The following is a 25,000-nucleotide window of genomic DNA, read 5'->3' as shown; positions in this document are numbered from 1 at the left end:
ACGTCCATAATTAAGTATGATATGTTACCCACGTGAAAGTACTGACGAGGCCGTACCGGGTCCCCAAGGCTTGCCAACAAGCCATTTCGGCTTATAACCTAATAACCCATAAGGTTATAAATGTCCCCCCTATGTTCACAATGCCCCCCTTATATAAATGACCCCCTATTGTCATAAGGCCCCTTAATGAATATTCCTTATAGTTATAATTCCTCCACCTAACCACCCTTTATACTATTAAAACAACCCCAACTGCTAAAAAAAAACAAAAAAAAAAAGTTATACTCACCTACATGAGATCCTGATAAATGGAAACGCCGCTGCCTCCTTTTCTTGACCTGCGCTCGATGCACAGGGTCCAAGGACAGAATGTCTGCATCACAGCGCAGGAGGCGCAATGCTATGACTCCATCGTGCCTGCCTTTGCCGAGAGCAGATGTGCTATCTGGTCTCAGTGTCTTGTAAACCGCAGGCCTGAAGTAGCTTATGGTTTACAAGACAGTTAGTTGCAGGTTGGGTTTTAACTAGATCAGTGTCTGCAGACACCGATCTAGTTAAATGTAAAGCATATATTAATGGCAACCCGGGGTGGGCTCCACAGAGTCAGTGGGCCCGGGGCAGCCACCCTCTCTGACCCCCTACATTACCTGTGAAAATTAAAAATATATTATATATTGACTCATATATAGAGCAGCCTGCAATAGAAAGTAACTAAAGACATGTCTGGGGCCTTCAAAATGCTCTCAGCTGTCATTATTGAGACGCCAGCCATGGCAAAGTGTACCACCAACAAAATGATGCCTCGGTCAGCTTTGACCAAGGCGCCAGAGGGATTAATGCCCATTATACAGCAGAAATCCGATGGCTATGGCAGCTGCCATATTTAAATATCCGACTTCCGCTGTACTATTACGTCAGATGTCAGGAAGCGATTAAAAGAAGGTATACCAGGTCTACAGATGCAAAATTGAAGCTCTTTTGGTCTCCAATGGGTGAAAGGGTCTTTTGAATATGTTTTGAGTATTCTTTTGGAGCTTTCCCAACACATACTGTAGAGCAAATGAATATTACAAACGCAGTAAAATGATTAACCTAAAATTTAACCATAAAATACTCCAAAAATAGCAAAACTAACCAAAACAACAAATAAACCTATAGATATGTAAAAAAAATAAGTGCTACTGACACTGGGATTGTTGTGAGGCAGAAATGGAAAAACAACCTCCTGTGTCCTTAATTTTCTTTTCTATTTGGTTTAGAAAACTTGTGAAGGATCTATAAAACTATTCTGAAAATGTCTTCATGTCACCTACTTGAGATAAGATGGAATGTTCCCATTAAGAGAATTTAGAAGTATTTCTGAGAAATAGTGACGCATTTATTTAACCTATATCTAATACAGATTACCTTTACGATTTTCTACCAAATCTCAACTAAGCCTGTATTCACACAAACGTTATTCATGGCTGTGTGACGGACATTTTTTTAACTGCCATTACGCAACTGCATTAAAAATCAATTAATCGCCCCATGACCATTGTAACACATTGGCAGACCAGATGTGTTGGTGTCAGGGCAGCCCAGGGCCACTGCCTAGGTCGGCTGTCTATGTATAGCTGTCCTAGTGTCCCAAGGGGCCTCTGCTACTATAGGGCCTGGCGCAAGTGCAACATTGGCCCTATGGTAAAGCAGTCATGGATCCCTCAATAGACTCAAATCTATCTATGGAACTGTGAAAACTGGTGCGCTAGGGATGCAAAACGGCTGTGAAAAATGTCCCTCTTTCATGACCAATTTGCACATTGTCCATATGAATACAGGCTAAATGGCTACTTCATAAATCTTTTAGACATCCCTGTGCCAGAATGGAAGTCAGGTAGGAACTGGCATAGATTTCAGTTCTAATCATGCCAGAGAACTGACATGAGTTATAATAAATCCGTTGGGCCAAGGTGTTCTTGCCTTGGCCCAGCCCCATCCACAACCTGTTTTACCCGCATTTGCACAATTCTCCCAATGTATTTTTTTTAAAAACCTGGTGTATATACCTAGTACCACATTTCACATTTGGTCACTTTCTTGATGTGCCCAGTAAGTAAGAAGGTCTTGTAGGAAAGGGTGTGGCATACTAGGAAAGAGATGCAACTAAAGATGAAAATCATTCACATATTTCATACCGTTTCTGGCATCAAATGCATGATAATGTTGCAAATTTTTGGTGCAAAAATGGGAACTAATAGCTGGCTTAGATTTCAGCTTCAGATTGATTTCACCTGAGACGTGCCAAAAGTATTAGGAGGCAATAGTTCTCAATAGTTTTGGTGCATCTCACTCAGACATGACCGATTATTGAGACTGGTATACTTTTTGGCCTAAAGTAAACCAACAAATAGGTGTTGTAAAAATAAACTAGATAATCTAAAAATGTGTGCATTATCATAAAGCATCAGCCACTGTGATAGACTGTCATACTTCAATTATTTGAAAGTATTAATAAATGTGCCCCAAAGTACCGTATTTTTCGGACTATAAGACGCACTTTTTTTCCCCAAAATTTGGGGGGAAAAGAAGGGTGCGTCTTATAGTCCGAATGTGGCGCCTGGCATCCGCTGTACTAGAGAGACGGATGCCGGCAAGGGATAGAGGCAGGTGCCGGGGCCTGAGACATCGCTACACTCCTCTGCCCTGCATGAAGCCAGCAGCGGCAGCGGCGATGCTATTCCGCTCCTCCGTCCCCCCACCGCTGGCTTCATGCAGGACAGTGGAGCGCAGCGATGTCGCAGGCTCCGGCACCTGTGCCTGTGTCTATCCCTCCCTGGCATCCGCCTCTCTAGTACAGCGGATGCCGGGTCAGTATCAGCGGCCCCTTCTCCCCTGGGGCCGGTCCCCACCGGCCCCGTACCTGTGAAGTTGCAGGCGATATCGCAGGAGCCGATCTGTTCGGGTGACAGCCGGGAGTCTAATGAGGCTCCCAGGCCTGTCACTGCTGTATTAGTATTGCAGCTGGGTCTCTATGACCAGCCGTAATACTAATAGACAGAATGTCCCATAGACGGCAATATAGTTGTATTGCCGTCTATGGGACTTGCAATCAAGTGACCGCAGGCTCAAGCCCCCGGGGGGGGGAATAAAATAGTAAAAAAAAAAAAAATAAAAAAACTTAAAAAATATAAATAAAAGTTCTAAATCACCTCCTGTCCCTAGAAAAAATAATATATACAGTCCTATGAAAAAGTTTGGGCACCCTTATTAATCGTAATCATTTTTAGTTCTAAATATTTTGGTGTTTGCAGCAGCCATTTCAGTTTGATATATCTAATAACTGATGGACACAGTAATATTTCAGGATTCAAATGAGGTTTATTGTACTAATAGAAAATGTGCAATATGCATTAAACCAAAATTTGACCGGTGCAAAAGTATGGGCACCTCAACAGAAAAGTGACATTAATATTTAGTAGATCCTCCTTTTGCAAAGATAACAGCCTCTAGTCGCTTCCTGTAGCTTTTAATCAGTTCCTGGATCCTGGATGAAGGTATTTTGGACCATTCCTCTTTACAAAACAATTCAAGTTCAGGTAAGTTTGATGGTCACCGAGCATGGACAGCCCGCTCTCAAATGATCTGAAAACAAAGATTGTTCAACATAGTTGTTCAGGGGAAGGATACAAAAAGTTGTCTCAGAGATTTAACCTGTCAGTTTCCACTGTGAGGAACATAGTAAGGAAATGGAAGACCACAGGGACAGTTCTTGTTAAGCCCAGAAGTGGCAGGCCAAGAAAAATATCAGAAAGGCAGAGAAGAAGAATGGTGAGAACAGTCAAGGACAATCCACAGACCACCTCCAAAGAGCTGCAGCATCATCTTGCTGCAGATGGTGTCACTGTGCATCGGTCAACAATACAGCACACTTTGCACAAGGAGAAGCTGTATGGGAGAGTGATGAGAAAGAAGCCGTTTCTGCAAGCACGCCACAAACAGAGTCACCTGAAGTATGCAAAAGCACATTTGGACAAGCCAGCTTCATTTTGGAAGAAGGTCCTGTGGACTGATGAAACAAAGATTGAGTTGTTTGGTCATACAAAAAGGTGTTATGCATGGCATCCAAAAAAAGCAGCATTCCAAGAAAAACACTTGCTACCCACTGTAAAATTTGGTGGAGGTTCCATCATGCTTTGGGGCTGTGTGGACAATGCCAGCACCAGGAATCTTGTTAAAGTTGAGGATCGCATGGATTCCACTCAGTATCAGCAGATTCTTGAGAATAATGTTCAAGAATCAGTGACGAAGTTGAAGTTACGCCAGGGATGGATATTTCAGCAAGACAATGGTCCAAAACACTGCTCCAAATCGACTCAGGCATTCATGCCGAGGAACAATTATAATGTTCTGGAATGGCCATCCCAGTCCCCAGACCTGAATATCATTGAACATCTGTGGGATGATTTGAAGCGGGCTGTCCATGCTCGGCGACCATCAAACTTAACTGAACTTGTATTGTAAAGAGGAATGGTCCAAAATCCCTTCATCCAGGATCCAGGAACTGATTAAAAGCTACAGGAAGCGACTAGAGGCTGTTATCTTTGCAAAAGGAGGATCTACTAAATATTAATGTCACTTTTCTGTTGAGGTGCCCATACTTTTGCACCGGTCAAATTTTGGTTTAATGCATATTGCACATTTTCTGTTAGTACAATAAACCTCATTTGAATCCTGAAATATTACTGTGTCCATCAGTTATTAGATATATCAAACTGAAATGGCAAACACCAAAATATTTAGAACTAAAAATTATTAAGATTAATAGGGGTGCCCAAACTTTTTCATAGGACTGTATATATATATATATATATATATATATATATATATATATATATATATATATCATATATCATAAACCACCGGGTTTTTTTTCAATACAAGGTGATCTAAGCAATAGATATTCCCCAAAAAGGTATAACTAAAAAGTACAGCTGGCCCCGCAAAAAAAAACACTCTATGCATCTCCGTACAGCTGCAGGGTCACCTGTCAATGTGGCCTTGCAGCTGTTGCAAAACTACAACTCCCATATATTAAATATTTTACCATTTTTTGCTTCCAAATTTTTTCTCCCTATTTTCCTCCTCTAAAACCTAGGTGCGTCTTATAGTCCAGTGCGTCTTATAGTCCGAAAAATACGGTACATGTACATTACGGTTAGTCCAAATAGCATCTGCTGGGTGACTTCAGATGGGGTTTTTTGGACCGGATTTTGACGCGGAACAACTGCCTCCCATTGAAATCAAACCATTTGCGGAAAAAAGAAGCGACTTGCCCTTTCATGAGGCGGATTCTGCAGCTGATTCAGCCGCGGATGTCCGTCTCACGACACTCCCTCCTGACTAGGCCGATTCATTTGGGCCTAACCCGGAGCGTAATGCCATGACTGGATGCCGGTGCACTGTATGCATGGCATCGGCATCCAGACGCGGCTAGCCGTTTTTTGGACCGGATTCTGAGGCGGCCTCTGCCACAAAATCCGGTCCAAAAAAATAAGTCTAAACCTGGCCTATAATAGCCATGTGGTTTTGCAGGTAAAAATGCTGTTAACCCCTCAAGGTTCAGCATCTTACTATCATGTCAAATTGACTTTATAGTGTAGTTAATACTCCATGCTGTAATAGTACAGCATGGGGATGAAGCAGACATAGAATCTGTGTCTGCTCTTCTACTGCCATGTTTCTATATAGCTAGAAAACAGTACCTGTGTTGGAGATAGCTCATGATTCCAACAGCTTAACCCCTTAGATGCCACGATTAATACTGAATACAACAGAGGTTAGAGAGGGGAGACTCTCAGGTTCTTTGTCCCCTTGTCACGTAATTGTGCAGCGCCAAGGGGATGCCATGCCACCCTGGAGCTCTAACAATGGCCTGCAGGCTGGTATTTACAGATGCCTATTAGGTCCTGCCATAAATAGGTCCTAAAATCCCCCCCCCCCAAAAAAAAGAAAAAGTTCTGGGTGAATCCAGCTTGGGATTTCAGCAAAGTACATTACAGTTTACCCCATGCAGGATATGTTCAGGGAGCCTCACTTTTAATGGCTCTAACTCTGGAGCTGCAGGGGTTACAGAGCCGTGATCTTGGTGTTGTTTCAAAGCCAAGAACCTAGATTTTGAAATATAACTTGTTAAAGCGGAGCTGCATATACGCTGCTCGGCTTGTAGTAGGTGATAATCATTTGCTTATTTTTCAGTTAAATCAGAGAAGGCTTTTTGTGAATCCCCAACTAAATATGGTGCCAAGACATCTGCCCATTCTGCAGACGGTCTTTTCACTCTTCCTGCCACTCTTTCAGACTAATTTAATTAGTCCTCTACAGCATCTTCAGCAGTCATTTTCGGCAATGCTGACTGCAAAGCCCTCTGCATGGCTTTCAGCTCACCACTGTCAGAGCTTTCTCCTGATACAGTCACTATTTGGTTAGTCTCCTTTTATTTAGTGTGCAGTTGTCATGTTTCTGTATGAGGCCTCTGCAACTTCACCATCTCTTTGACTGGTCTTACATGACCGTAGTTATACACCGCAAATGGTCCGCAATTGCGGGTTTAAAATTGCAGACCATTTACGGTCCCATAGTTTTCTATGAGGCCTCTTACACCACCGTAGATTTTGTCAGTGGTGTGGTGTGCCGCAACCGTGCTCCGGACAGTATACTGCATGTCCGTAATGGCCGTGCTTGCACGGCACGGCACGGAAGGTCCAATAGAAGTCTATGGGCGTGTGCATTTTTGCGGATACACACAACACATGTTCAGTGTGCATCCGTAATTGCGGATGTCAAGACTGGACGCTGCTGGAACTACGTCAGCGCGCAGGAGAGTGAAAAGAAGAAGATGACAGCCGAGGAGCCATTAGCTTCAAGACATCAAGAGGAGAAGATGACACGCCAGTTCGTGGAACAGCTCCTGATCATGGTACAGGTAAGTTACAGGGGGGGGATGACTATTTCCGGGGGGGGGGGGGGGGGTTTAATTATGTCTACTAGGGACCATTGCCAGGTGTGTGTGTGTGTGTGTGGGGGGTTAGTTATGGCTAATAGAGACCATTGCAAGGTGGGGGGGGGTTAGTTATGGCTACTAGGGACCATTGCCAGGTGGAGGGGGGGTTAGTTATGGCTACTAGGGACCATTGCCAGGTGGGGGGTTAGTTATGGCCACTAGGGACCATTGCCAGGTGGGGGGGTTAGTTATGGCGACTAGGGACCATTGCAAGGTGGGGAGGGGGGTTAGTTATGGGTTACTAGGGATCATTGCCAGGCGGAGGGGGTTAGACATGGCTACTAGGGATCTTTGCCAGGTGTGTGTGTGTGTGTGTGTGGGGGTTTAGTTATGGCTACTAGGGACCATTGCAAAGTGGGGGGGGGGTTAGTTATGGCTACTAGGGAATGAGCCACAGGGTAACACAATACTGTAATATTTCATAATGTTTTATTGGTCATAATCAAATAAAATTGACAATATGTACAATATTTACAATATTTTACAGGAACCTCCATTACTGTGGGATAAAAGGTGCGAGTACTATCTGGATAAAATAGCAAAAGACCGCGCCTGGGAGGATATATGCAAGACACTGCACCCTGATGAATGGGATTCCGCCTCTACTGTGAAACACAAAAGATTCCGTAAGTACGAAAGGGAAAACACTACAAAATCAGCAAACAGTTCACATTTTCATACATGGTGATTTTTTTTTAATTTCAGTTGATGATATCAAAACTCGCTGGAACACGTGCAGAGACCAATTTTGGCGTGACTTGAATGCCCAAAAGGGCAAGAGTGGATCTGGTTGCCATACGAAAAAAACGTACATGTACACGCAACAACTCATGTTTTTAAAAGAAACGATGGTCATTGGAGAGTGAATATATATTTATATATAGAGTACATTGAAATTGTTTAGTCTTGCAGTAAAAAATACTAAAACATTCTTTGTGTTTTTGCAGAACTCTTGACAATCTGGAAGGTGAGCCTGAGAAGCAGCCTGACGACCAAAGCACACTGGAAAGTTCTCACGTGTCATCTCCTTTGCAAACCCCTTCCTCACCGAGTATGGTCGAGCCCCCAAGTCCGAAAAGAATTGCCGGACGTGGGAAAAAAGAAAACAACCAGAAGGGACAGGCATGGATCCACGTTCCATGCTGGATGCTCAAGTCCTGTCTTTCATGCAAAGACGAACAGAATGGAGTGCTAATGAGCATTTTGGCATGATGGTGGCAAGGCACATGGAGAAAATCCCTCCTGAACGCCAGCTCTTGTGCCAGTCAACGATCATAAGCATTCTTAACCAGTTCCAGCTTGAGCAGGATGCGAAACATCTTGCCAGTCTTATACAGTCCGGTCCCATGCCAGCACAACAACCCCAACAACAGTTTAGGCCATTTGAACAACAGCGCCAGTATTCCCAGGAAGGTGGGTTGTACTGCAGTCAGGGTCAGGGTCATTATACACAGCAAGGTGTACAGTACCAGCCTTCTCTTCAGGGGCAAGGGCATGTTAGACAAACAGCTGACACTCGGGCATCCACTAGCCATACAACTGGCTCCTTTACCCAAGAGCTGTTCACCCTGTGAAATGGTCTTATCCTGTAAGAAAGTTCTAAAAAATTTTTATCTTTGCAAAAAAATATTTTATATTAATAATAATTTTATAATATTTTATAACAGTTTGTAACAGTTATTTAACAAAGTAAAGTATTTTACTGTATTGGCTTTTTTTGTGTAATAAAAAACTTGATAAACCCAGTCATGAGTCCTGAATGTTTTTTACAAACACGAAATGTCCAAATTCTTGAAACATAGCAACACAGAAGAATTGAGCATGGGTTGTAACTATGTGGTAACTATGCAGTGACTTCATTTTTTGTTGGCAGGGGGTGTGTGTTGTTTTTTGCGGATCCGCACAAAAACGGATGCACACGGATGCACACTTTGTGGTTGAGCACGGCGTCTGCGGAATGAGTTTTTTTGGTGTTTTTTGTGCTGCGGATCCGCAAATTGCGGACTGTATAAACCACTACGGTCGTGTAAGACCAGCCTTTCTGATGAACTTCAGTTACTTGCTCTTGCACAGGTTGGCCAGTATCAACTGCTTAGAGATCCCCTCCATTTCAGTCTCTTTTTTACATTCTGCTGCTGCTTTCACCCAGGATATACAAATGCCAACGTTTTCAATTTAGCATGAATTTTAAAACATCTAAAACATAGTCTTTTTTTTAAAATCATGTTTCTGGCCCTTTAAAGATCACAATATACTTTGTGCCATCTTCTTACCATAGCACTCCACCACCATATGTGAGATTTTCTGGAGGAATAGCTCTATGGATCACCTCCTTTCCTGATTAAGACCAGGGGCTCCATGTGGCATAAGCGCTTCTGTTTGCCCCTGGCGTAGATGCTGCAGGAAAAAAAACGCTGCATTTTATGGTCACTGTAAAGAATCCCATCCCCACAGTGCGAGAACATAAACGCAGTGGACACGCTGTGATTTCCAAAAATGTGCAGTTTTGGAAATGGCAGCACATCAATTACACCTAGGGAAATGCCAGTGTTTTAGTATAGTTATAACGGAGGCAGAAAGTCCGCAGAGGAAACCTCTGCAGACTCTCTGTAAAAAGCGCTTATATATCTTTAGTATTGCCAAATATATAGTTAAAGTGATACTAAATGGTGTAAATAAAAATGGTGCAAATGTTTATTTTAATAAACTAATAACAATGTAGGGCATAATATTATTATATGAGGTCTGGATATAGGTAACTGTGCCCTTTTATAAAGACCATGCAAGAAACATAGAAACAGGCCACTTCAAGACATCAGAAGAAGGAAGGGGGTACACTATTGACAAAAAGTTAATAAGGCACCAGATCCTAAGTCCATCAACAATACATTTCTGGTTTCTCTTCTTTTATTTTAAGAAACTGTATTGAATGATATTATTCTTTTATTATTGTTATGTTCTGCCTTGTATTCTTGAACATGTCCATCTGCAGACCTTGGTTTACATAAGCCTGTCTGTCCAAAAATTTGTTTTGGGAGAGTAGTAGAAGATACAGAACATCAATTGGGATTAAGTGGAGATAAGAGGGAGTAACTGAAGGCTTCCTGCAAGAATGTGAGCTTGGAAAATAAACCTTAGTGGTATCAGTTTTAGATTGTTTATCATGACTGTGTGGTATAACTTGGAATAATAATAAATGTTTATATAAATCAGATGTTTTCAGCATTGATCAACCAACCACAGCCACACCTCATGTGACCTCCAGTAAGGGCAGTGGTGTAACTAGGAATGTCGGGGCTCCACGGTGAACTTTTGACATGGGGTCCCCCCGACCGACGTTGAAGACCCTGACCAACCAACACTCCCGCACTATTCCTTCACGCACTATTATGCCCGATAGTAGCCCCTGCACACGCTATTATTGCCCCATATTGGCCCCTGCACACAGTATTATTGCCCCATAGTAGGCCCAGCCTACAGTATTATTGACCCATAGTGGCCCTTGCACACAATATTACATCCCATAGTGGCCCCTACACACATACACAGTATTACATCCCATAGTGGCCCTTGCACACAGTATTATGCCCTATTGTGGACACCCATGTTTCAGACCCCAGAGTATAATAAGTGGAAACCCAGGGAAGGATACAAACATAAAAAACACTGTTACTTACCTATCTCTGCTGATTTTGACCATCTTCAATGATGTCAGGGATGTCACGTGACCCGGGCTTGTGTCGCAACGCATTGGGGCGCAAGCCCCAGCCATGGGCGTGCAGGCTGTTTGTGAATAAGAGGGTGACGTGGGGTACAGGGTGTGTATAAGCAAGATGGGAAATGGGGGTGCAAGCTGTGTGAAAGCAAGAGGGTGATCTGGAGGGGGTAACTCCCCATTCCACCACACTCTTGCTCACCCACAGCCTGCACCCCCATTCCCCCTTCTTTCTCACACACAGCCTGCATGCCTATGTACCCCTCTTGCTCACACACAGCCTGCACCACCCATTCCCTCCTCTAGCTCACATAGGGCAGAATGGGGGGTGCAGAATGTGAGTAGGAGGGGTACATAGGTGTGCAGGCTGTATGTGAGAAAGGAAGGAATGGGGGTGCAGACTTTCTCACACACAGCCTGCACACCCATGTAACCCTCTTCCTCACAGCCTATAACCCATTCCCCCCATTGTACACTGACCTGTACAATCCAGGTAGCTCCGCCCACAAAAGACACTGAGTCTATGTTAGTAGATTAAAGGACCTTTGATGATGTCATGATGACGTCATGTCTCAGGTCCTTCAATCTACTAGTATAGATGCCGGTACAGGGCCTGGGGACAGTGGGCAGGAGACAGAAGTTTCTCCTGCCCGCTGTCACTGTGCAAGTGCTGGGAGGCAGGGGCCCGGACAGCAGGCGGCCCCTGCTTGGGTGCAGTAGTAAAGGCAGCAATTGATGAATTTACTACTGTTTAAAGATGGACTGTGGAGGAGGCAGCTCCTCTCCATCTTCAGGCAGCCCCCGGCGCTGCCGTAAAAGGGGCCGTTATGTGCTGGAGTTACACCAGCAGGTAACAGCCTATTTAAAAAAAATAAAAATCCGCAGCGGTAGCAGCTGTCACCGGAATCCCTAGTATCCCGAGCCCTGTGGCAGCTGCCTCCGCTGCTACTATGTTGTTACGCCCCTGATCACATGTATTGCTCAGGTGTGATTTTGGCCCATTCTTGCACACAAACACTCCTCAAATCCTGAAGGTTCTGTGGGTTCCTTCTATGAACTCTGAGTTTTAGTTCCTTCCATAGATTTTCTATTGGATTCAGGTCAGTTGGTTGGCAGGCCTATTCTAGCAGCTATATTTTCTTTCTCTGAAACCATCATTGCTGAAATATCAACCCCTGCTTCATCTTCCTCATTCTGGTAGTTGGCTGCAAATTTTTATCAAGGATGTCTCAGTACATTTGTCCATTCATCCTTCCTTCAGTTATATGAAGATTTCCAAAAACAGACCCACACCATGATGTTCCCACCTCTAAACTGGTAGGATGTTTTTGAAGTGATACGCAGTGCCTTTTGGCCTTCAAATATGGTGTGTATAATCCTTCCAAAGAGTTAAATTTTGGTGTAATTTTTTTTAATGCTTACTTGAATAACACCATCATATTCCACAGCACTTTACAGCCATTGACAGTCACTGTCCCATATATGGCTCACAATCTACATTCCCTATCAGTATGTCTTTAGAATGTGGGTAGAAACCAGAGTACCCAGAGGAAACCCACGGAGAACATACAAATTCCTTGCATATGTTATCCTTGGTAGGATTTGAACCAGGACTCCAGCGCTGCCATGCTAACCACTGAGCCACGGTGGTCTCATCTGACCAGACTACATTCTCCCAGTATTTCACAGTCTTGTCTAAATGTTGTTGAGTAAACTTTTTTTGTGCTAAAGCGAAGAATAAATACAAAAAGAATGGGAAATATATAGGAAGTTCTTCTACTTCTCCCTTCTGCTCATTCCACTCCTGGTTTTGGCTCAAAAAACCACAGCAAAATCTGCAACAAAAAATCTGCATTTCCGCCACGTGGGGCATTAATTAGCCTTAACATGTTCAGCAAATAGCTGGAAGAGAGAAGAAATTCCTCAGGAACGACGGCACAGATCACAAAAGGAAAGGTAAGAGAAGAATAGCCTTTCTTAAGGCTATTCCGACGTTAAAAATGGGATTCTAATGATAGAATCCCTTTAGCCACATTAATCATTTGAACTTGATGACATAAATCAATGTAGGCACGTGTCTGAAACTGCTTTATGGTACAAGATAAAATCATGAAGACGTGCGAAGTAGCCTACATGTTCCCACACAGGCAGAATTACAATGAAAGGTAATACCTCCATTATAACACAGGAGGATCGTAATAGAGGGTGACACCATTGACAACAGATGAAGGAGACAACTGAGCTCCCTCCTTTCCACCACTCCCTGCTCAATGACTACTACATCTGTCATAAAACATACTCAACAATTTCACACAACACAGTTTTTTTTTTTTTTGCTTAGCTCTCTTATGTCCCAGGGCTTGTTGTAAAGCAAATATTTTATGTATTAAAAGAGAAACCTTTCCTTTAAAGTGTTAAACAAAGGATGAATTACTGTAACATGAAAAATAATAATGAATAAATAATGGGAATTTTCTGATGGGGAGATTTAAACTGTTGTATCTTGCTGCTAAACACATGTAGTATTGTATGTTTATATATACCTATCTATATACAAATCTACTTTTTGCTGTAGAAGTTTGCAAGCATGATGGGAAATATGCTGATTGGATTCAAACGGATTAAATAAGCACGCCGGTAAAAACATTTGTCCCATTTGTAAAGGAGTCACTTTTATTGTGAAATGATGTACAGTACTCTCCTCTGAAGTACTGGCCTCCACTATACTCCACTGAGTGGAGTGTTTTACTGTATGAACAGAAGATCAAACTCTCAATGCACGTCTAGGAGAGTCAGATTGAGACTTTGTTAGACCCCCTCTATCCATATTCCACACTGGTTAATATTTGGTGTGTAAAGTATCTGAAGGCAAAAAATTATTCATACTTTTCAACGACTCATAAGATGCTGAAGCATCTTGGCTGAAGCGGAAATGCCGCATAAAAATCCACAGCGTTGTACAGTTCCTACAAGGTGACCGGTATCCTAGTGAATCCCATCCTCACATTACGGAAAAATTTGTGCAGCGGACACGCTGTGATTTCCAAAACTGTTGTGGTTTTAAAAATCATAGCATGTTAATTATACCTAAGGAAATGGCGGCAGTTTCCCTATAGGTATAATGGAGGCAGAAAATCGACAGAGGAAACCTGTGGACTCCTTGTGAAAAGCGCTGTGGGAAAAAAGCAGTGTTGCCGCTATGGCTTTTCACGAAGCACTTTTTTGCTGTCCCAGCTACATGGAGGTTTAAAGGGATCCTATCATTCACACACTATTTTTTCTAGGTACCCAGTTGGAATAGCCTTAAGAAAGGCTATTTGTCTCCTTCCTTTTGTTGTCTTCTCCGTGCCGCTGTTCGCCTACAATTCCGGTTCTTGTCGGTATGTAAATGAGTTCTTTTGCAGCACTGGGGCAGGTCCAGCACTCAGACAGCACTGGGGGCGGCCCCAATGCTGTGAGAGAACTCTCTCCAGCTCCGCCCCCTCTTCTTCAGCAGCGTCATCTTCAGCCTCTTCTTCCGGCGATGGCTTGTAATTTCTAGGCCTCGGGCAGAGCAGAGAGCACATGTCCACAAGCCAATAGAAAATGGGCGCTTACAATACTGTGCAAGCGGCCATTTTCTCGTGGCCTGTGGGTATGCGCAGTCTGCTCTGCCCAAGGCCTAGAAGTTACAAGCCATCGCCAGAAGAAGAGGCTGAAGATGACGCTGCTGAAGAAGAGTAGGCGGCGCTGAAGAGAGTTCTTTCGCAGCATTGGGGCCGCCCCCAGTGCTGTCTAAGCGCTGGGGCCCGCCCCCAGTGCTGCGATGGAGCTAATTTGAATACCGACAAGACCCAGGATTGTAGGCGAACGGCGGCACGGAGAAGACAACAAAAGTTAGGCGATGAATATCCTTTCTTAAGGCTCCTACGTGGTACCTACAGAAAATTGTGTCTGACTGATAGGATCTCTTTAAAGAGGTTGTCAAGGCTAAATGATATCCATTAGGCCGGCGGTGATGACTTTTACTTACCTGTTCTTTACGCTCCGGTGTCCACCTAGGGGGTGATCTGTCCTGGCCATGCAGCTCAGCTGCCTTCTTGCAGTAGAATTTTTTTTATTTATTTTATTATCCTTATTTGTATAGCGCCATCACATTCCATAGCGCTTTACAGACATTAATGGTCAATGTCCTGTATGGGACTCCCAATCTACGTTCCTTATCATTATAACTTGAGAGTGTGACTGGAAACCAGAGTACCCGGAGGAAACCCACACAAACACAGGAAGAACATACAAACTCCTTGCAGATGTTGTCCTTGGCAGGATTTGAACCCAGAACTGCAAGACTGTAGTGCTAACCACTGAACCACCATGCTGTCCTACTGGATGTAACGTCCTGGTTCCCTCCCACTGATTGGCCTAGGCGGTCATGTGACTGCAGAAGCCAATCAACAGCCTCAAGAAGCCGGACACTGATTGGCCTCAGCTGTCACGTGCGGAGGGTATTTCCACTGGAAGAGAACGGAGCTCCAGCACCGGAATGTGTGGGGAAGCACCAGGGACAAGTGATTATGGTTTTCTTTTTTTTTTACCCCCCCCCCCCCTGGCCTATTTTATAAATAATTTTTATGGTACTATTCCGTTATCGGGCCAGCAGCAGCGCAGTTCAGCAGCAGCTTTCGGGACAGCAGTTCAGCAGCGGGAATTACAATGACATCCGAGGACTGCTGGCCCGATGCTTGTGCCCAGTAACCAGTACATCGATGACCCCCCTCCCCCATCCTTCTCCTCCTGCCAGTGCTGCCCCCCAGCTCTCCTTACATCTTCCCCGTACCCTCTCCCCGCCACACGACTAGGCCTCACCTCAGCGCTAGTACCGAGACCGAAAGGAAAGACACCGGGGCTCAATCCAGGCCCTGACAAGAAACACGCCGACTATAGGAACGGTGAGCTACAGCGAGCCGGAGGGACAAACTTTCTGCAGCGTCCGGCGGCTATCTAGTAGCATTCATTGCTCAAGATTTACGGTGAGGCCTATTACAGGGAGAGGGTACGGGGCAGATGTAAGAAGAGCTGGGGGGCAGCACTGGAAGGAAGAGGAGGATGAGGGCATCGATCGATGTACTGCCTACTACACACAAGCACGGCCTCTATCATCGGGCCAGCATCGGCTTAGTCATGTGGCGGGGAGAGGGTACGGGGTAGATGTAAGGAGAGCTGGGGGGCAGCACTGGAAGGAGGAGGAGATGGAGGGGGGGTCATTGATGTACTGGCTACTGGGCACAAGCATCGGGCCAGCAGTCCTCGGATGTCATTGTAATTCCCGCTGCTGAACTGAACTGCTGTCCCGAAAGCTGGTGCTGAAATGCGCTGCTGCTGGCCCGATAACGGAATAGTACCATTTTTATTAAACTAATTTATTGCAGCGGATTTCCCAGTCAGTGCAAGGGTTTTTTGGGTCAACTGTGACTGTGAAGTTTTTCTAGAATTAAGAGCATGAATTGAGCTGCCTGTAGACATTATATTATAGACCGCCATCTCTCGTCTGTGGTTGACTGTACGGCAAACTGTCCCCAACACATGAACAACCATGAGCCTTCCAATGATCGGCCAACTATCCAGTTAGAAAATGAACAGATGAAATTCTTTCAATGCCAATGAAATGCTGAAAACAGGAAGAGACGGACGGACACTATGTGGGTGCGCAACACTGCAAAACTCACCCACAGATCTGTCAGTCTAACCCATAGACAGCAGATCATCGCAGAAAAAATCCAAAACAGCAGATTTTGATTCCGACTAACTTTAGCTGATGGTTGTCTGTATGGGATGAACTCATCGTCGACCAACCAACAGTCTAAAATCTAATATGTATGGCAGGCCTATTAGTCAAGGTGATATTGTGACTAAAATCACAATCATGTCATATGATCCACAGTCTAGGAATTTAGGGAGGGGAAATAGGTTACAAAGGGTTAACAATGATATATTGGTAGGGAAATATCATCTAATAAGCATACAAGTGTTTGTAATATGTGGTAAGGTTATAGGGAGACAATGCATCACAAGTGGCTGCTAACAGAGAGCAAGCGCGTCCCCGCCAAGTAAATGGAGCCGGCAGCATCTCCTGACAAGGTGGCCGTGAGGAGCCCCCGGTACAGCCTCGGCATATTCCCGGCTCCCCCCCTACGTTATCCCTCAGGTAGTGGACAGCAGCCGCCTCCAGCACTGGGCCACATCCACACTCGGCCTCCACCCCTAGGACGCCCCTCCTCCCCCTTCCTGCCAGCAGAGAGAGACAAGGGGAGGGGGCAGGCCGCGCATCATCTGGCAGCTTCCTCCCGCTAAACCCTTTAAGCCCCGGCAGTAGCAGCAGCCTGCACCGAGTCATCTCCTGCCTGCTCCACCTCCTCAGCCTCTGGAGACGTGTCCTGTGCTCCCCGGAGATCAGCGGCAGATCCTCCTCCCCCACCTCCTCCTCCTGTGGAGCTTTCGCTTTGTGTGTGTGTTACTTGGACATCCTCATTCCCTGACCAGATCTCCTTCTACTCCCCCCCCCCCTCCTCACAGCTCCAGCGCGGATTATAGTCCCCTCCATAGGAGGAACAGGAAAGCGGGGATCTCATTTCCCTCCAGAAAGCGCAGAGATTTTCCAGGTTCCTCATCATCACCGCCACCATCACCATCATCATCATCATCATCACGACCACCATCATCATCTTCAGCAGCAGCAGCTTCATCCTTTTGTGGTAACTTCTGGCGACTCGTGCCATTGCCTGAACTAGTTGGATTTGCCTGTGCTAGTCTTTGGTCAGGCAGCAGACCTCCTCGTCGTCTTCCATCTCGTCCTCTCCATCTCCTGCTGCCCCCACCATGAGGCTGACCAGAAAGCGCTCGGGTCCAGGAGGTGGCCCACAAGAGCTGACCAGGCCAGTCAAGAACCCCTTTGTGCATGACCTGCGCTTCACCCCACTGCAGAAAGCCAAAGTAGGTTCTTTATGTGTGTCTATGGCAAACAACATGGATCTCGGATCCTCCTGTGTGCATGTCTGTCAGTGTGCCTGTGCGATCACCTGATGGAAGCTAGCTGACAGGTGACACCTGGAGATCCCATGCATGCCCATTCATATGGCCATCAGCAGAGGTGGGGAGGGGGCTCATCCACATTGGTGCTCATTGGCAGTCACAGGGGGAAAGCTTGGCTTCATCCGAGCAGAACTTGAGCTTCTAGAATGTGCTATTATTATACCCCAATAAAAGGTAACATTTGTCTGCCATGTTGTGCCTGTAGTATGTGCAGGGCCTTTAGCTAATAAGTCACCTGGCTGTAGATCCTGCTGTCACCTGCACGGCCCTCTGACAACTCTTCTGACATCACGCAACAGTATTACGTACCATTCACTGACTACCTATCAATGGGGAAGGCCAGGGTTCACCTATAGACCTGTTGCACCTTAGAGGGTGTGAATAGTAAAAAAAACAAAAACCTAAAATGTCACGACTGTCCAACATTCACCCTAATAGTCATTTCTTTAGTTGCATGGCGCAACACCAGTTTAACCCTAAGTTGTATCCAAGCCTCCATGATGTAAGCCCTTTGCCGGATGTCCATGATTTGGAGCTATGGATATGATTTATTATGTGTATAGCTCATGTTTACATTTTGAATATTAGGCAGCTACATTGTAACAGATAAGGCTTCACATTTTCAGGCTTTCCCCATATCTTCACTTCCAGGATGTAGAATAATTTTCTGCCTCTAATTAACCATGTTGGATGGGGCCCCAGCTGGTGGGCACCAAGCAGCATTTGTTACTGTCTTTGCACAGCAGCATGCTTTCTAATTGGCACGCTATGTTTCTAGTGCATCATCCCCCTCCTCCACTAGTGATCATTTAGAACAAGTGCACTGTTTCATTGAGGCCTCATGTCATGAATGAACCCATTTAGTGCCCTCAAAATGTGGGTGTGATTGATGACATTGTTTAAATGACCCCTCCAGCCTAACATGGCACGTGCTCTGCCAGTTGTGGAAATACCACTGCTGCTTCTAATGTCTTGTGTCACATTGATTGACTTGGCTTTTTTTGACTTCCTATTTGTTGAAGTATTTATCACATGATCTCAAATCAAGTCTTGGACTTATACCATATGTAAGCATGAATATTTAACCCTTGCACAACAGAGGAATCTTAATTTATTCGTCAAATGAGTTGATGCCATTAGTGCAATCAATGCCAGCCTGATTTAGTATGCGCTCTCCACTTACATTGTGTGCTCTGAAATTTCCCCAGGGACATTTGTGTACATATTGTTTATGCATGAATGAGGAGTTCCTTTCACATCAAGACACTGTTTGAACCCTTTTAAGTATTTTTTCCTACTTTTTATTTTCTGCTTCTTAACATTATGTCGAGCTTATGTCGAGTCACCTCATTCTTTTTTTTCTTGTAGACTGGGATCTGTTCAGGTAGTACATGGCAGAGGTATTAATAATTCTCAAAGATCTGAAAGCTATTCACAGGAATAGATTGGAGAATAAACTAGATTTTGCCAAACTATGTTTAAGGTTTGCAAACAATTTTGTCTTTTGAATAGTATTTTTTTTTTTTTTTTTATATGCTTGTATAACTGTAATTTGTGGTAAATAAATATTCAGTTGCACTTCATTTACAATATAGGTTTGTATGTATAGGAAGACGACCATTTTAGGCTAAGGCCCCACGTAGCGTCTTCCAGCAAAAAAGTGCTGCAGGAAAAACCACGGCAGCAACGCATCACAGTTCTTCCCACAGCGCTTTTGAGAGAAAGTTTGCAGAGTTTTCCTCTGCGGAATTTCTGCTTCAATTATGCCTATAGGGAAACTGCCTCCATAGGTGTAATTGAAATGCTGAGATCTCCAAAACCGCTAGAATCCCATTCACTTTGCTGTGACTGTAAAATGCTGTGATTTTGTTTTTTCCAGCATTACCGCAGCAGGCGAATCGCTGTGTTTACGCAACGTGGAGCCTCGGCCTTAAATGGCTTTTATATACATTTTCATTGTAATGAATGCAAATATTATGGGACCAGAAATTACTTCTAGGAAACCAAACCTCTGTAATACAGCATACAATGAATATATCTGTGTGGCAATCAGGAATACAGTATGGCTGATTTCACACGGAGTAAACTGGCGTGCAATCTGGCACGTATACGTGTGTCAGAGTTTGCGCGCTCAAAAAAGATCCCATTGATTTCAATGGGGGTTCCGATCGTATACAGCCGCAAAATTACGGGCACAAAATAACACGCGTTATACGATCGTAATCCCCATTGAAATCAATGGGATCTTTTTTAAGCGCGCAAACTCTGACACGCGTATATGTGCCAGATTGTACGCCAGTTTACTCCGTGTGAATTCAGCCTATGGGCAAATATACTGATATAGTCAGTATATGTAGATCCATACAACACCTTTTTGTGCATGATCCCTAATTTTTTTAAAAAAAATTATTATGGCTGAGGTCACAACCAAAAAGTGTTGCGGGAAAACCCACGGTGGAAACACATTGTGGTTTTTCCTGCAGCACTTTTCACAAAGTCTACAGTTTTCGCTACTTTGCAGATAATGTAAAATACTGCAGCTTTTGCTGTGCTGTTTATGCCATGTGGGGCCCTGGACTAAAAGTGTCAATATCATTTACATCAAGTACACAAGTATATCAAGTACATAGATCTGCTACCTCAATGTTTTCACAGAGATTTATGTAAAGGAAGAGGCAGAACATCTGCCATATACAGCTGAAAAGCAGAATAGAGGCTGAATTATATTTTCGCATGGGACTAGGTATGGTAGTAAGGGTTCAGAATAAAATTCTTGCCCAAAAGGGGGTCCCTGTTTTAGAAAATTTGTGAACTACTCATTTAGAGCATCAAACTGCCTCTGTAGGCTTAGGGCTCGTTCACTTCTGCACCCGGGGTCCCCGTTCTGCAGACGGGAAGCTGCAGGCATTTTTCAAACCTATTCATTTGAATGGTTTTGAAAAGTGTCTGGCAGTGAGTGCCTGTGAGCGTTTTGTGTCCGGTTTAAAAAACCGGTTTCGCCGTGGAGAGCATAAAACGCTCACAGGCGCTCACTGCCGATCACGGTCTGTCTGCAGAAAACGGAAACCTGATAATGGAGATCCGAACGCTGGAGTGAACCCAGCGTTACCATCTTCCCATAATGCATCCTGGTACCATCTCGTCCCCAGGTTACCATGATGCTGCAGATTACTCTACCGTTTTCCAATGCTCCATGATCTATTTCCGAGGCTGGAAAGAAGGACCTGTGAAGGAGTTAACTTTTTTTTTTTTTTAATGTACTAGGACTGTGGAGTTTGTTTACTTCTATAATGGAAGAGAAAGTCCCGATGTTCACAACCCAGGTGTGAACATGGCTATAGCTGAAATGCTGCTTTCTTGCAGGTCATCTAAAGGCAGATATAAGCTCCTCCCACAATTTTTATTTATTTATTTAAAATCATTACCATTACAAAAGAGAGATGGAAATACCCCTTTTAAGGCAAGTATCATTTCACGGAGTGGAGGACTAGGTCATTTCTAAGCAAAAACGCAAAAGGTGTTTTCTTTGAGTAAACCATCACTTAACCTAGACTAGATTTCCTGGGACATTTTTGGTTTCTTTATATACTTTGCATACTGCTATAAGTTGTTTTTTTTTTTTTTTTTAAATTAACAGATTATTCTTAATTGAGTTATGGGTGGTTCTAAGTTTCTTTACCTACTATAGCTCTCTTCTTCAGCTGCAATCTCCAGAGTTTTGTCTCCTGACGTTATACACCTTCTGTGTGTTTTTGTGCTGTCCTATGGAAACAATGATGCCAGGCTCATGAGCTATTTCTATGTACTGTAATTATATAGCCTGTGTTATAGTAGTACCATGTTGAAAACATTTCATACATGCCATGGACTTGAAGTTAAGCTATCCATAGGCTCCTGCACAGTTTATTGCTGCTTTTTAGTGGATAGGGAGATAATGACTAGTCTATATCTATGTCCACGCTGTTGTAAAACAATGCCATAACTAGCGTATTTCTAAACATTTAAGTTTTAATATCCTAGCATATCATAACGTTGCATTTCTAGGCATCTGTATATTTTACATTTCTGCTTTGTAAATGGCTCAATTGATTTTCACAAAGGATACATTGTGAAAAGGAAGAAGCAAAAACTAGTAGCATACTGTGGTTGGTGTCAACGTGCAGTCATTCAATAGGTTGTCCAGGTTCAGGCAATTGATGACTTATCCTCAGGATAGGTCATCAATATCAGTAAGGTGAGACCGGCTCCTGACAATCAGCTGGTTGAAGGTTCTCTTGATGTTTATATGCTTGCTCTCTTCACAGTAACCGCTATGCAGAAATGCTCTGCTTCGTCCTATTCAAGTAAATGTCTGCTTCTAATTTTGGGTAATAAACCCCCCTCTATCGGACTAACTACAAACCCCTTTCCCAACCCATCACCCCAATAACCTCAATTTTATTACGCTACCTTATCTCACTGTGTCCGCAGTCATTTATTTGTAAATACCTAAAGAAGGAACCTCTATGGTTTGAGAACTTGCAAATATCATTTTTCGGGATAGCCTAGCTTTTGTTGAAATACTTTTGTCTTTTTGACACAAAAGTATCAAATGTTAGGTAACAAACAACTAATATTCTGGCACATTCTTTTGGATGTTTTACAATACAGGAAACGAGAATGAACAGTTTTTCTTAGTTCACACTGCATGGATTGACATGCAAGTCTGCTTATTACTGAAGTTTCCTTTAAATGGGTTGTCCAGGTTCAGAAAATACATGTTGCAAGCTCAGAATAAGTCATCAATATCGGCTAGGTCTGATATTTTTGCTTGTACTTTATTGAGGCTTTCTGATACCCTGATTGTTTGTGTTGCAATGATCGAGCCTTAACCTTTGTCTTGTTACTGGAAATCCTCTTGTCTTATGATTTTGGCTTTGATGTTACCTCTCTGACTGACTTCTGGCTTGGACACCTTCACTCTTCTGTGATGTTCCCCTGGTTTTGATCTGCCTTGTGAGTTAATCATGGGTTCTGGTTAGACTTCAGTTTGTGCAGCTTTTATTTCTTGTATCCGTTTCTGTGGTGATAACTTGGGCCCCAAATTCTGCATAATTCCATCTGACTAGGCGGCTGACACTGGTCAATGATCCCGGGCAACCAAACACCATCTCTCTGCAATGTATGAAATTTAAACAGCTTGTTATATTGCTCTCTGTTGTCAGCCAGTTCCTGCAATTTCTGATATTTTTTTTTCTTTAATGCCCATCCCCTTTGTCTGTAATTTTTATGGGAGTACCTGTTATATACTCTTCGGTACATATTCTGGTCCCATCTCCCACCATCAATCTTGTCTGTATTGTGAGCAGTGAACACTAGAGGAGTCATGTCCAGACTAATATTAATATATACAGTACCTCTTGAACGTGTCATAACTACCACATTTACACAAATCAGCAATAAACTCCACTAGCAAGTATCTACATTTTGAGGTTTCCATTACAATAGGCAAGGTAATTCTGGTGATTTCAGCATCATAAATCACTTTTGTTTCAAAAGTATCTATTGAACTATATAAAAAATACAGAACTTAAAGCAAACATTAAAACGGTCACAGAATCAATGCAAGACTTTGGAGCAAGGTATACAAAATCTAAGAAATAGTGACTAGTCTAATTCTAAGACACCTTGCACACAACCATGTGCTAGTTCAGTGAGTTATCTGGGTTTTTCCTGGATAACACACTGACCCATTAATTTCTGTTGGCCAATGCACATGTATTACATGGATCAATGAGCGAGCCAGAAGTCCGGGTTGCAAAATTCCGGACGGGTCCTATTCCTTTCGAGTTTTGTGGCCGTGCTTCGGTGGCTCCTATTCATTGACAAACATGTTGACATGTGTTCTCCGACCTTGCCGTTTAATCACAGCCGGTGGCCAGCACATGGTCGTATGCAATTAGCCTAAGGGTAGCACACTGAAAAAAACAGAAAATGAGGTGAAGATACAGAAATCAATAACCAACAACCAAAATGGGGGGGAGCAGCTCCATAATAGGACCCTCCCTAAGGGAAATGGACACCCCACTTGATCTTATGGGATGATTACAGTTGAAGACAATATGGCAGGCCTAGTATGTTGGACCTTTTGATTCAAGACACCCAAATTCTGTCAAAGAGTGGATGAGTATCAGAGATGGTGGTATAAATTTTTTTCCTGAAGCATAATGGAATGAACTCATTTTTCAACATAGGTCAGGGAGAGGTAGGACCAATTACAATCTTCCAGTTGAATTCAACATGGATACTTGCAGCCAAAAGAATATGCTGGAATAATTAAGTTGGGCATATTTAAGGTTTAATGAACATCTGGCCAAAAAGCCATTGTGTCAGTCTCTGAATAATTGACCAAAAGCATGGGCATGTGGGTAGGGCCACCAGATATGGCTACAGCAGTGGGAATGGTCTATCAAAACTGGGAAATTTTGGGAGGGAACATAGAATGTGAAAGACCTAGAATGTTTAGTTCTGAAAGAGGTGGGATGTATGTTCAAAATATTATTTGGTGAAGACCCCGCCGGTCACAGAGGAAGTCAATGAGCTAGCGAAATCAAGCATGACTCCACCATATTAACACCTCATGAGATAGGCCAGGAGAGAAGAGGGGGTTAAGAAACAAGGGTATTAACAGTGAAATTGGGCTTTGCAGCTGATAAGTAAAATGAATCCTCCACCACAGTTGTGACATGTAATCGGTTATCTTGGCAGCTGCTGGAATTGTATGAGCAGTCAACCTCGGGATCCAGGCTTGTAGAGTGCTTGGGGCTATAAGTGTTGATTCTAGTGTGACCCATTGTGGGCAGTTGAATTTGTTATAGATAGTACAAAGTTGGGAAAGCCTAGCAGCAACATAATATTTATAAAGCTGGTAGACTGACAGACCGCCTGATCTCTTATGCAAATACATATTGTGTCTGACTATTTGGATGCTTGTATGCCCATATGTAATTAAAAACTTCTTTCTGAAGGATAGCTAGTGAAGAAGAGGTCAACGGGATTGGAAAAGTGCGAAACTTAAAAAAAAAAAAAAAAAAAAAGTTTCTAAACTCTATTAATGTGTTAATAAGTGCATCCAAATACCTTTAGCAGTGATTTCTGGGTTTCTCTCGGAGCTCCTGGCATCATCTGCATTTGTT

The 25,000-nt window shown here is 43.5% G+C and overlaps 1 protein-coding gene across 1 annotated transcript in view; it reads left to right on the top strand.

The window, feature by feature from the left end:
- Window positions 1–17,065: 17,065 nt before the first annotated feature.
- LPCAT1 (lysophosphatidylcholine acyltransferase 1) overlaps window positions 17,066–25,000 on the top strand; it is a 98,371-nt gene continuing 90,436 nt past the window's right edge. The window contains exon 1 of the mRNA XM_075271015.1: window positions 17,066–17,726. Within this exon, the coding sequence (XP_075127116.1) occupies window positions 17,613–17,726 (114 nt within the window). The 5' untranslated portion in view covers window positions 17,066–17,612. The remainder of the gene's footprint in view (window positions 17,727–25,000) is intronic.

This window comes from Leptodactylus fuscus, chromosome 4, assembly GCF_031893055.1.
Source record: "Leptodactylus fuscus isolate aLepFus1 chromosome 4, aLepFus1.hap2, whole genome shotgun sequence".
In the NCBI taxonomy this organism is placed as follows: Eukaryota; Metazoa; Chordata; class Amphibia; order Anura; family Leptodactylidae; genus Leptodactylus; species Leptodactylus fuscus.
The sequence above is the reverse complement of the archived record's forward strand: the minus strand, read 5'-3'. Positions and strand labels throughout refer to the sequence as shown.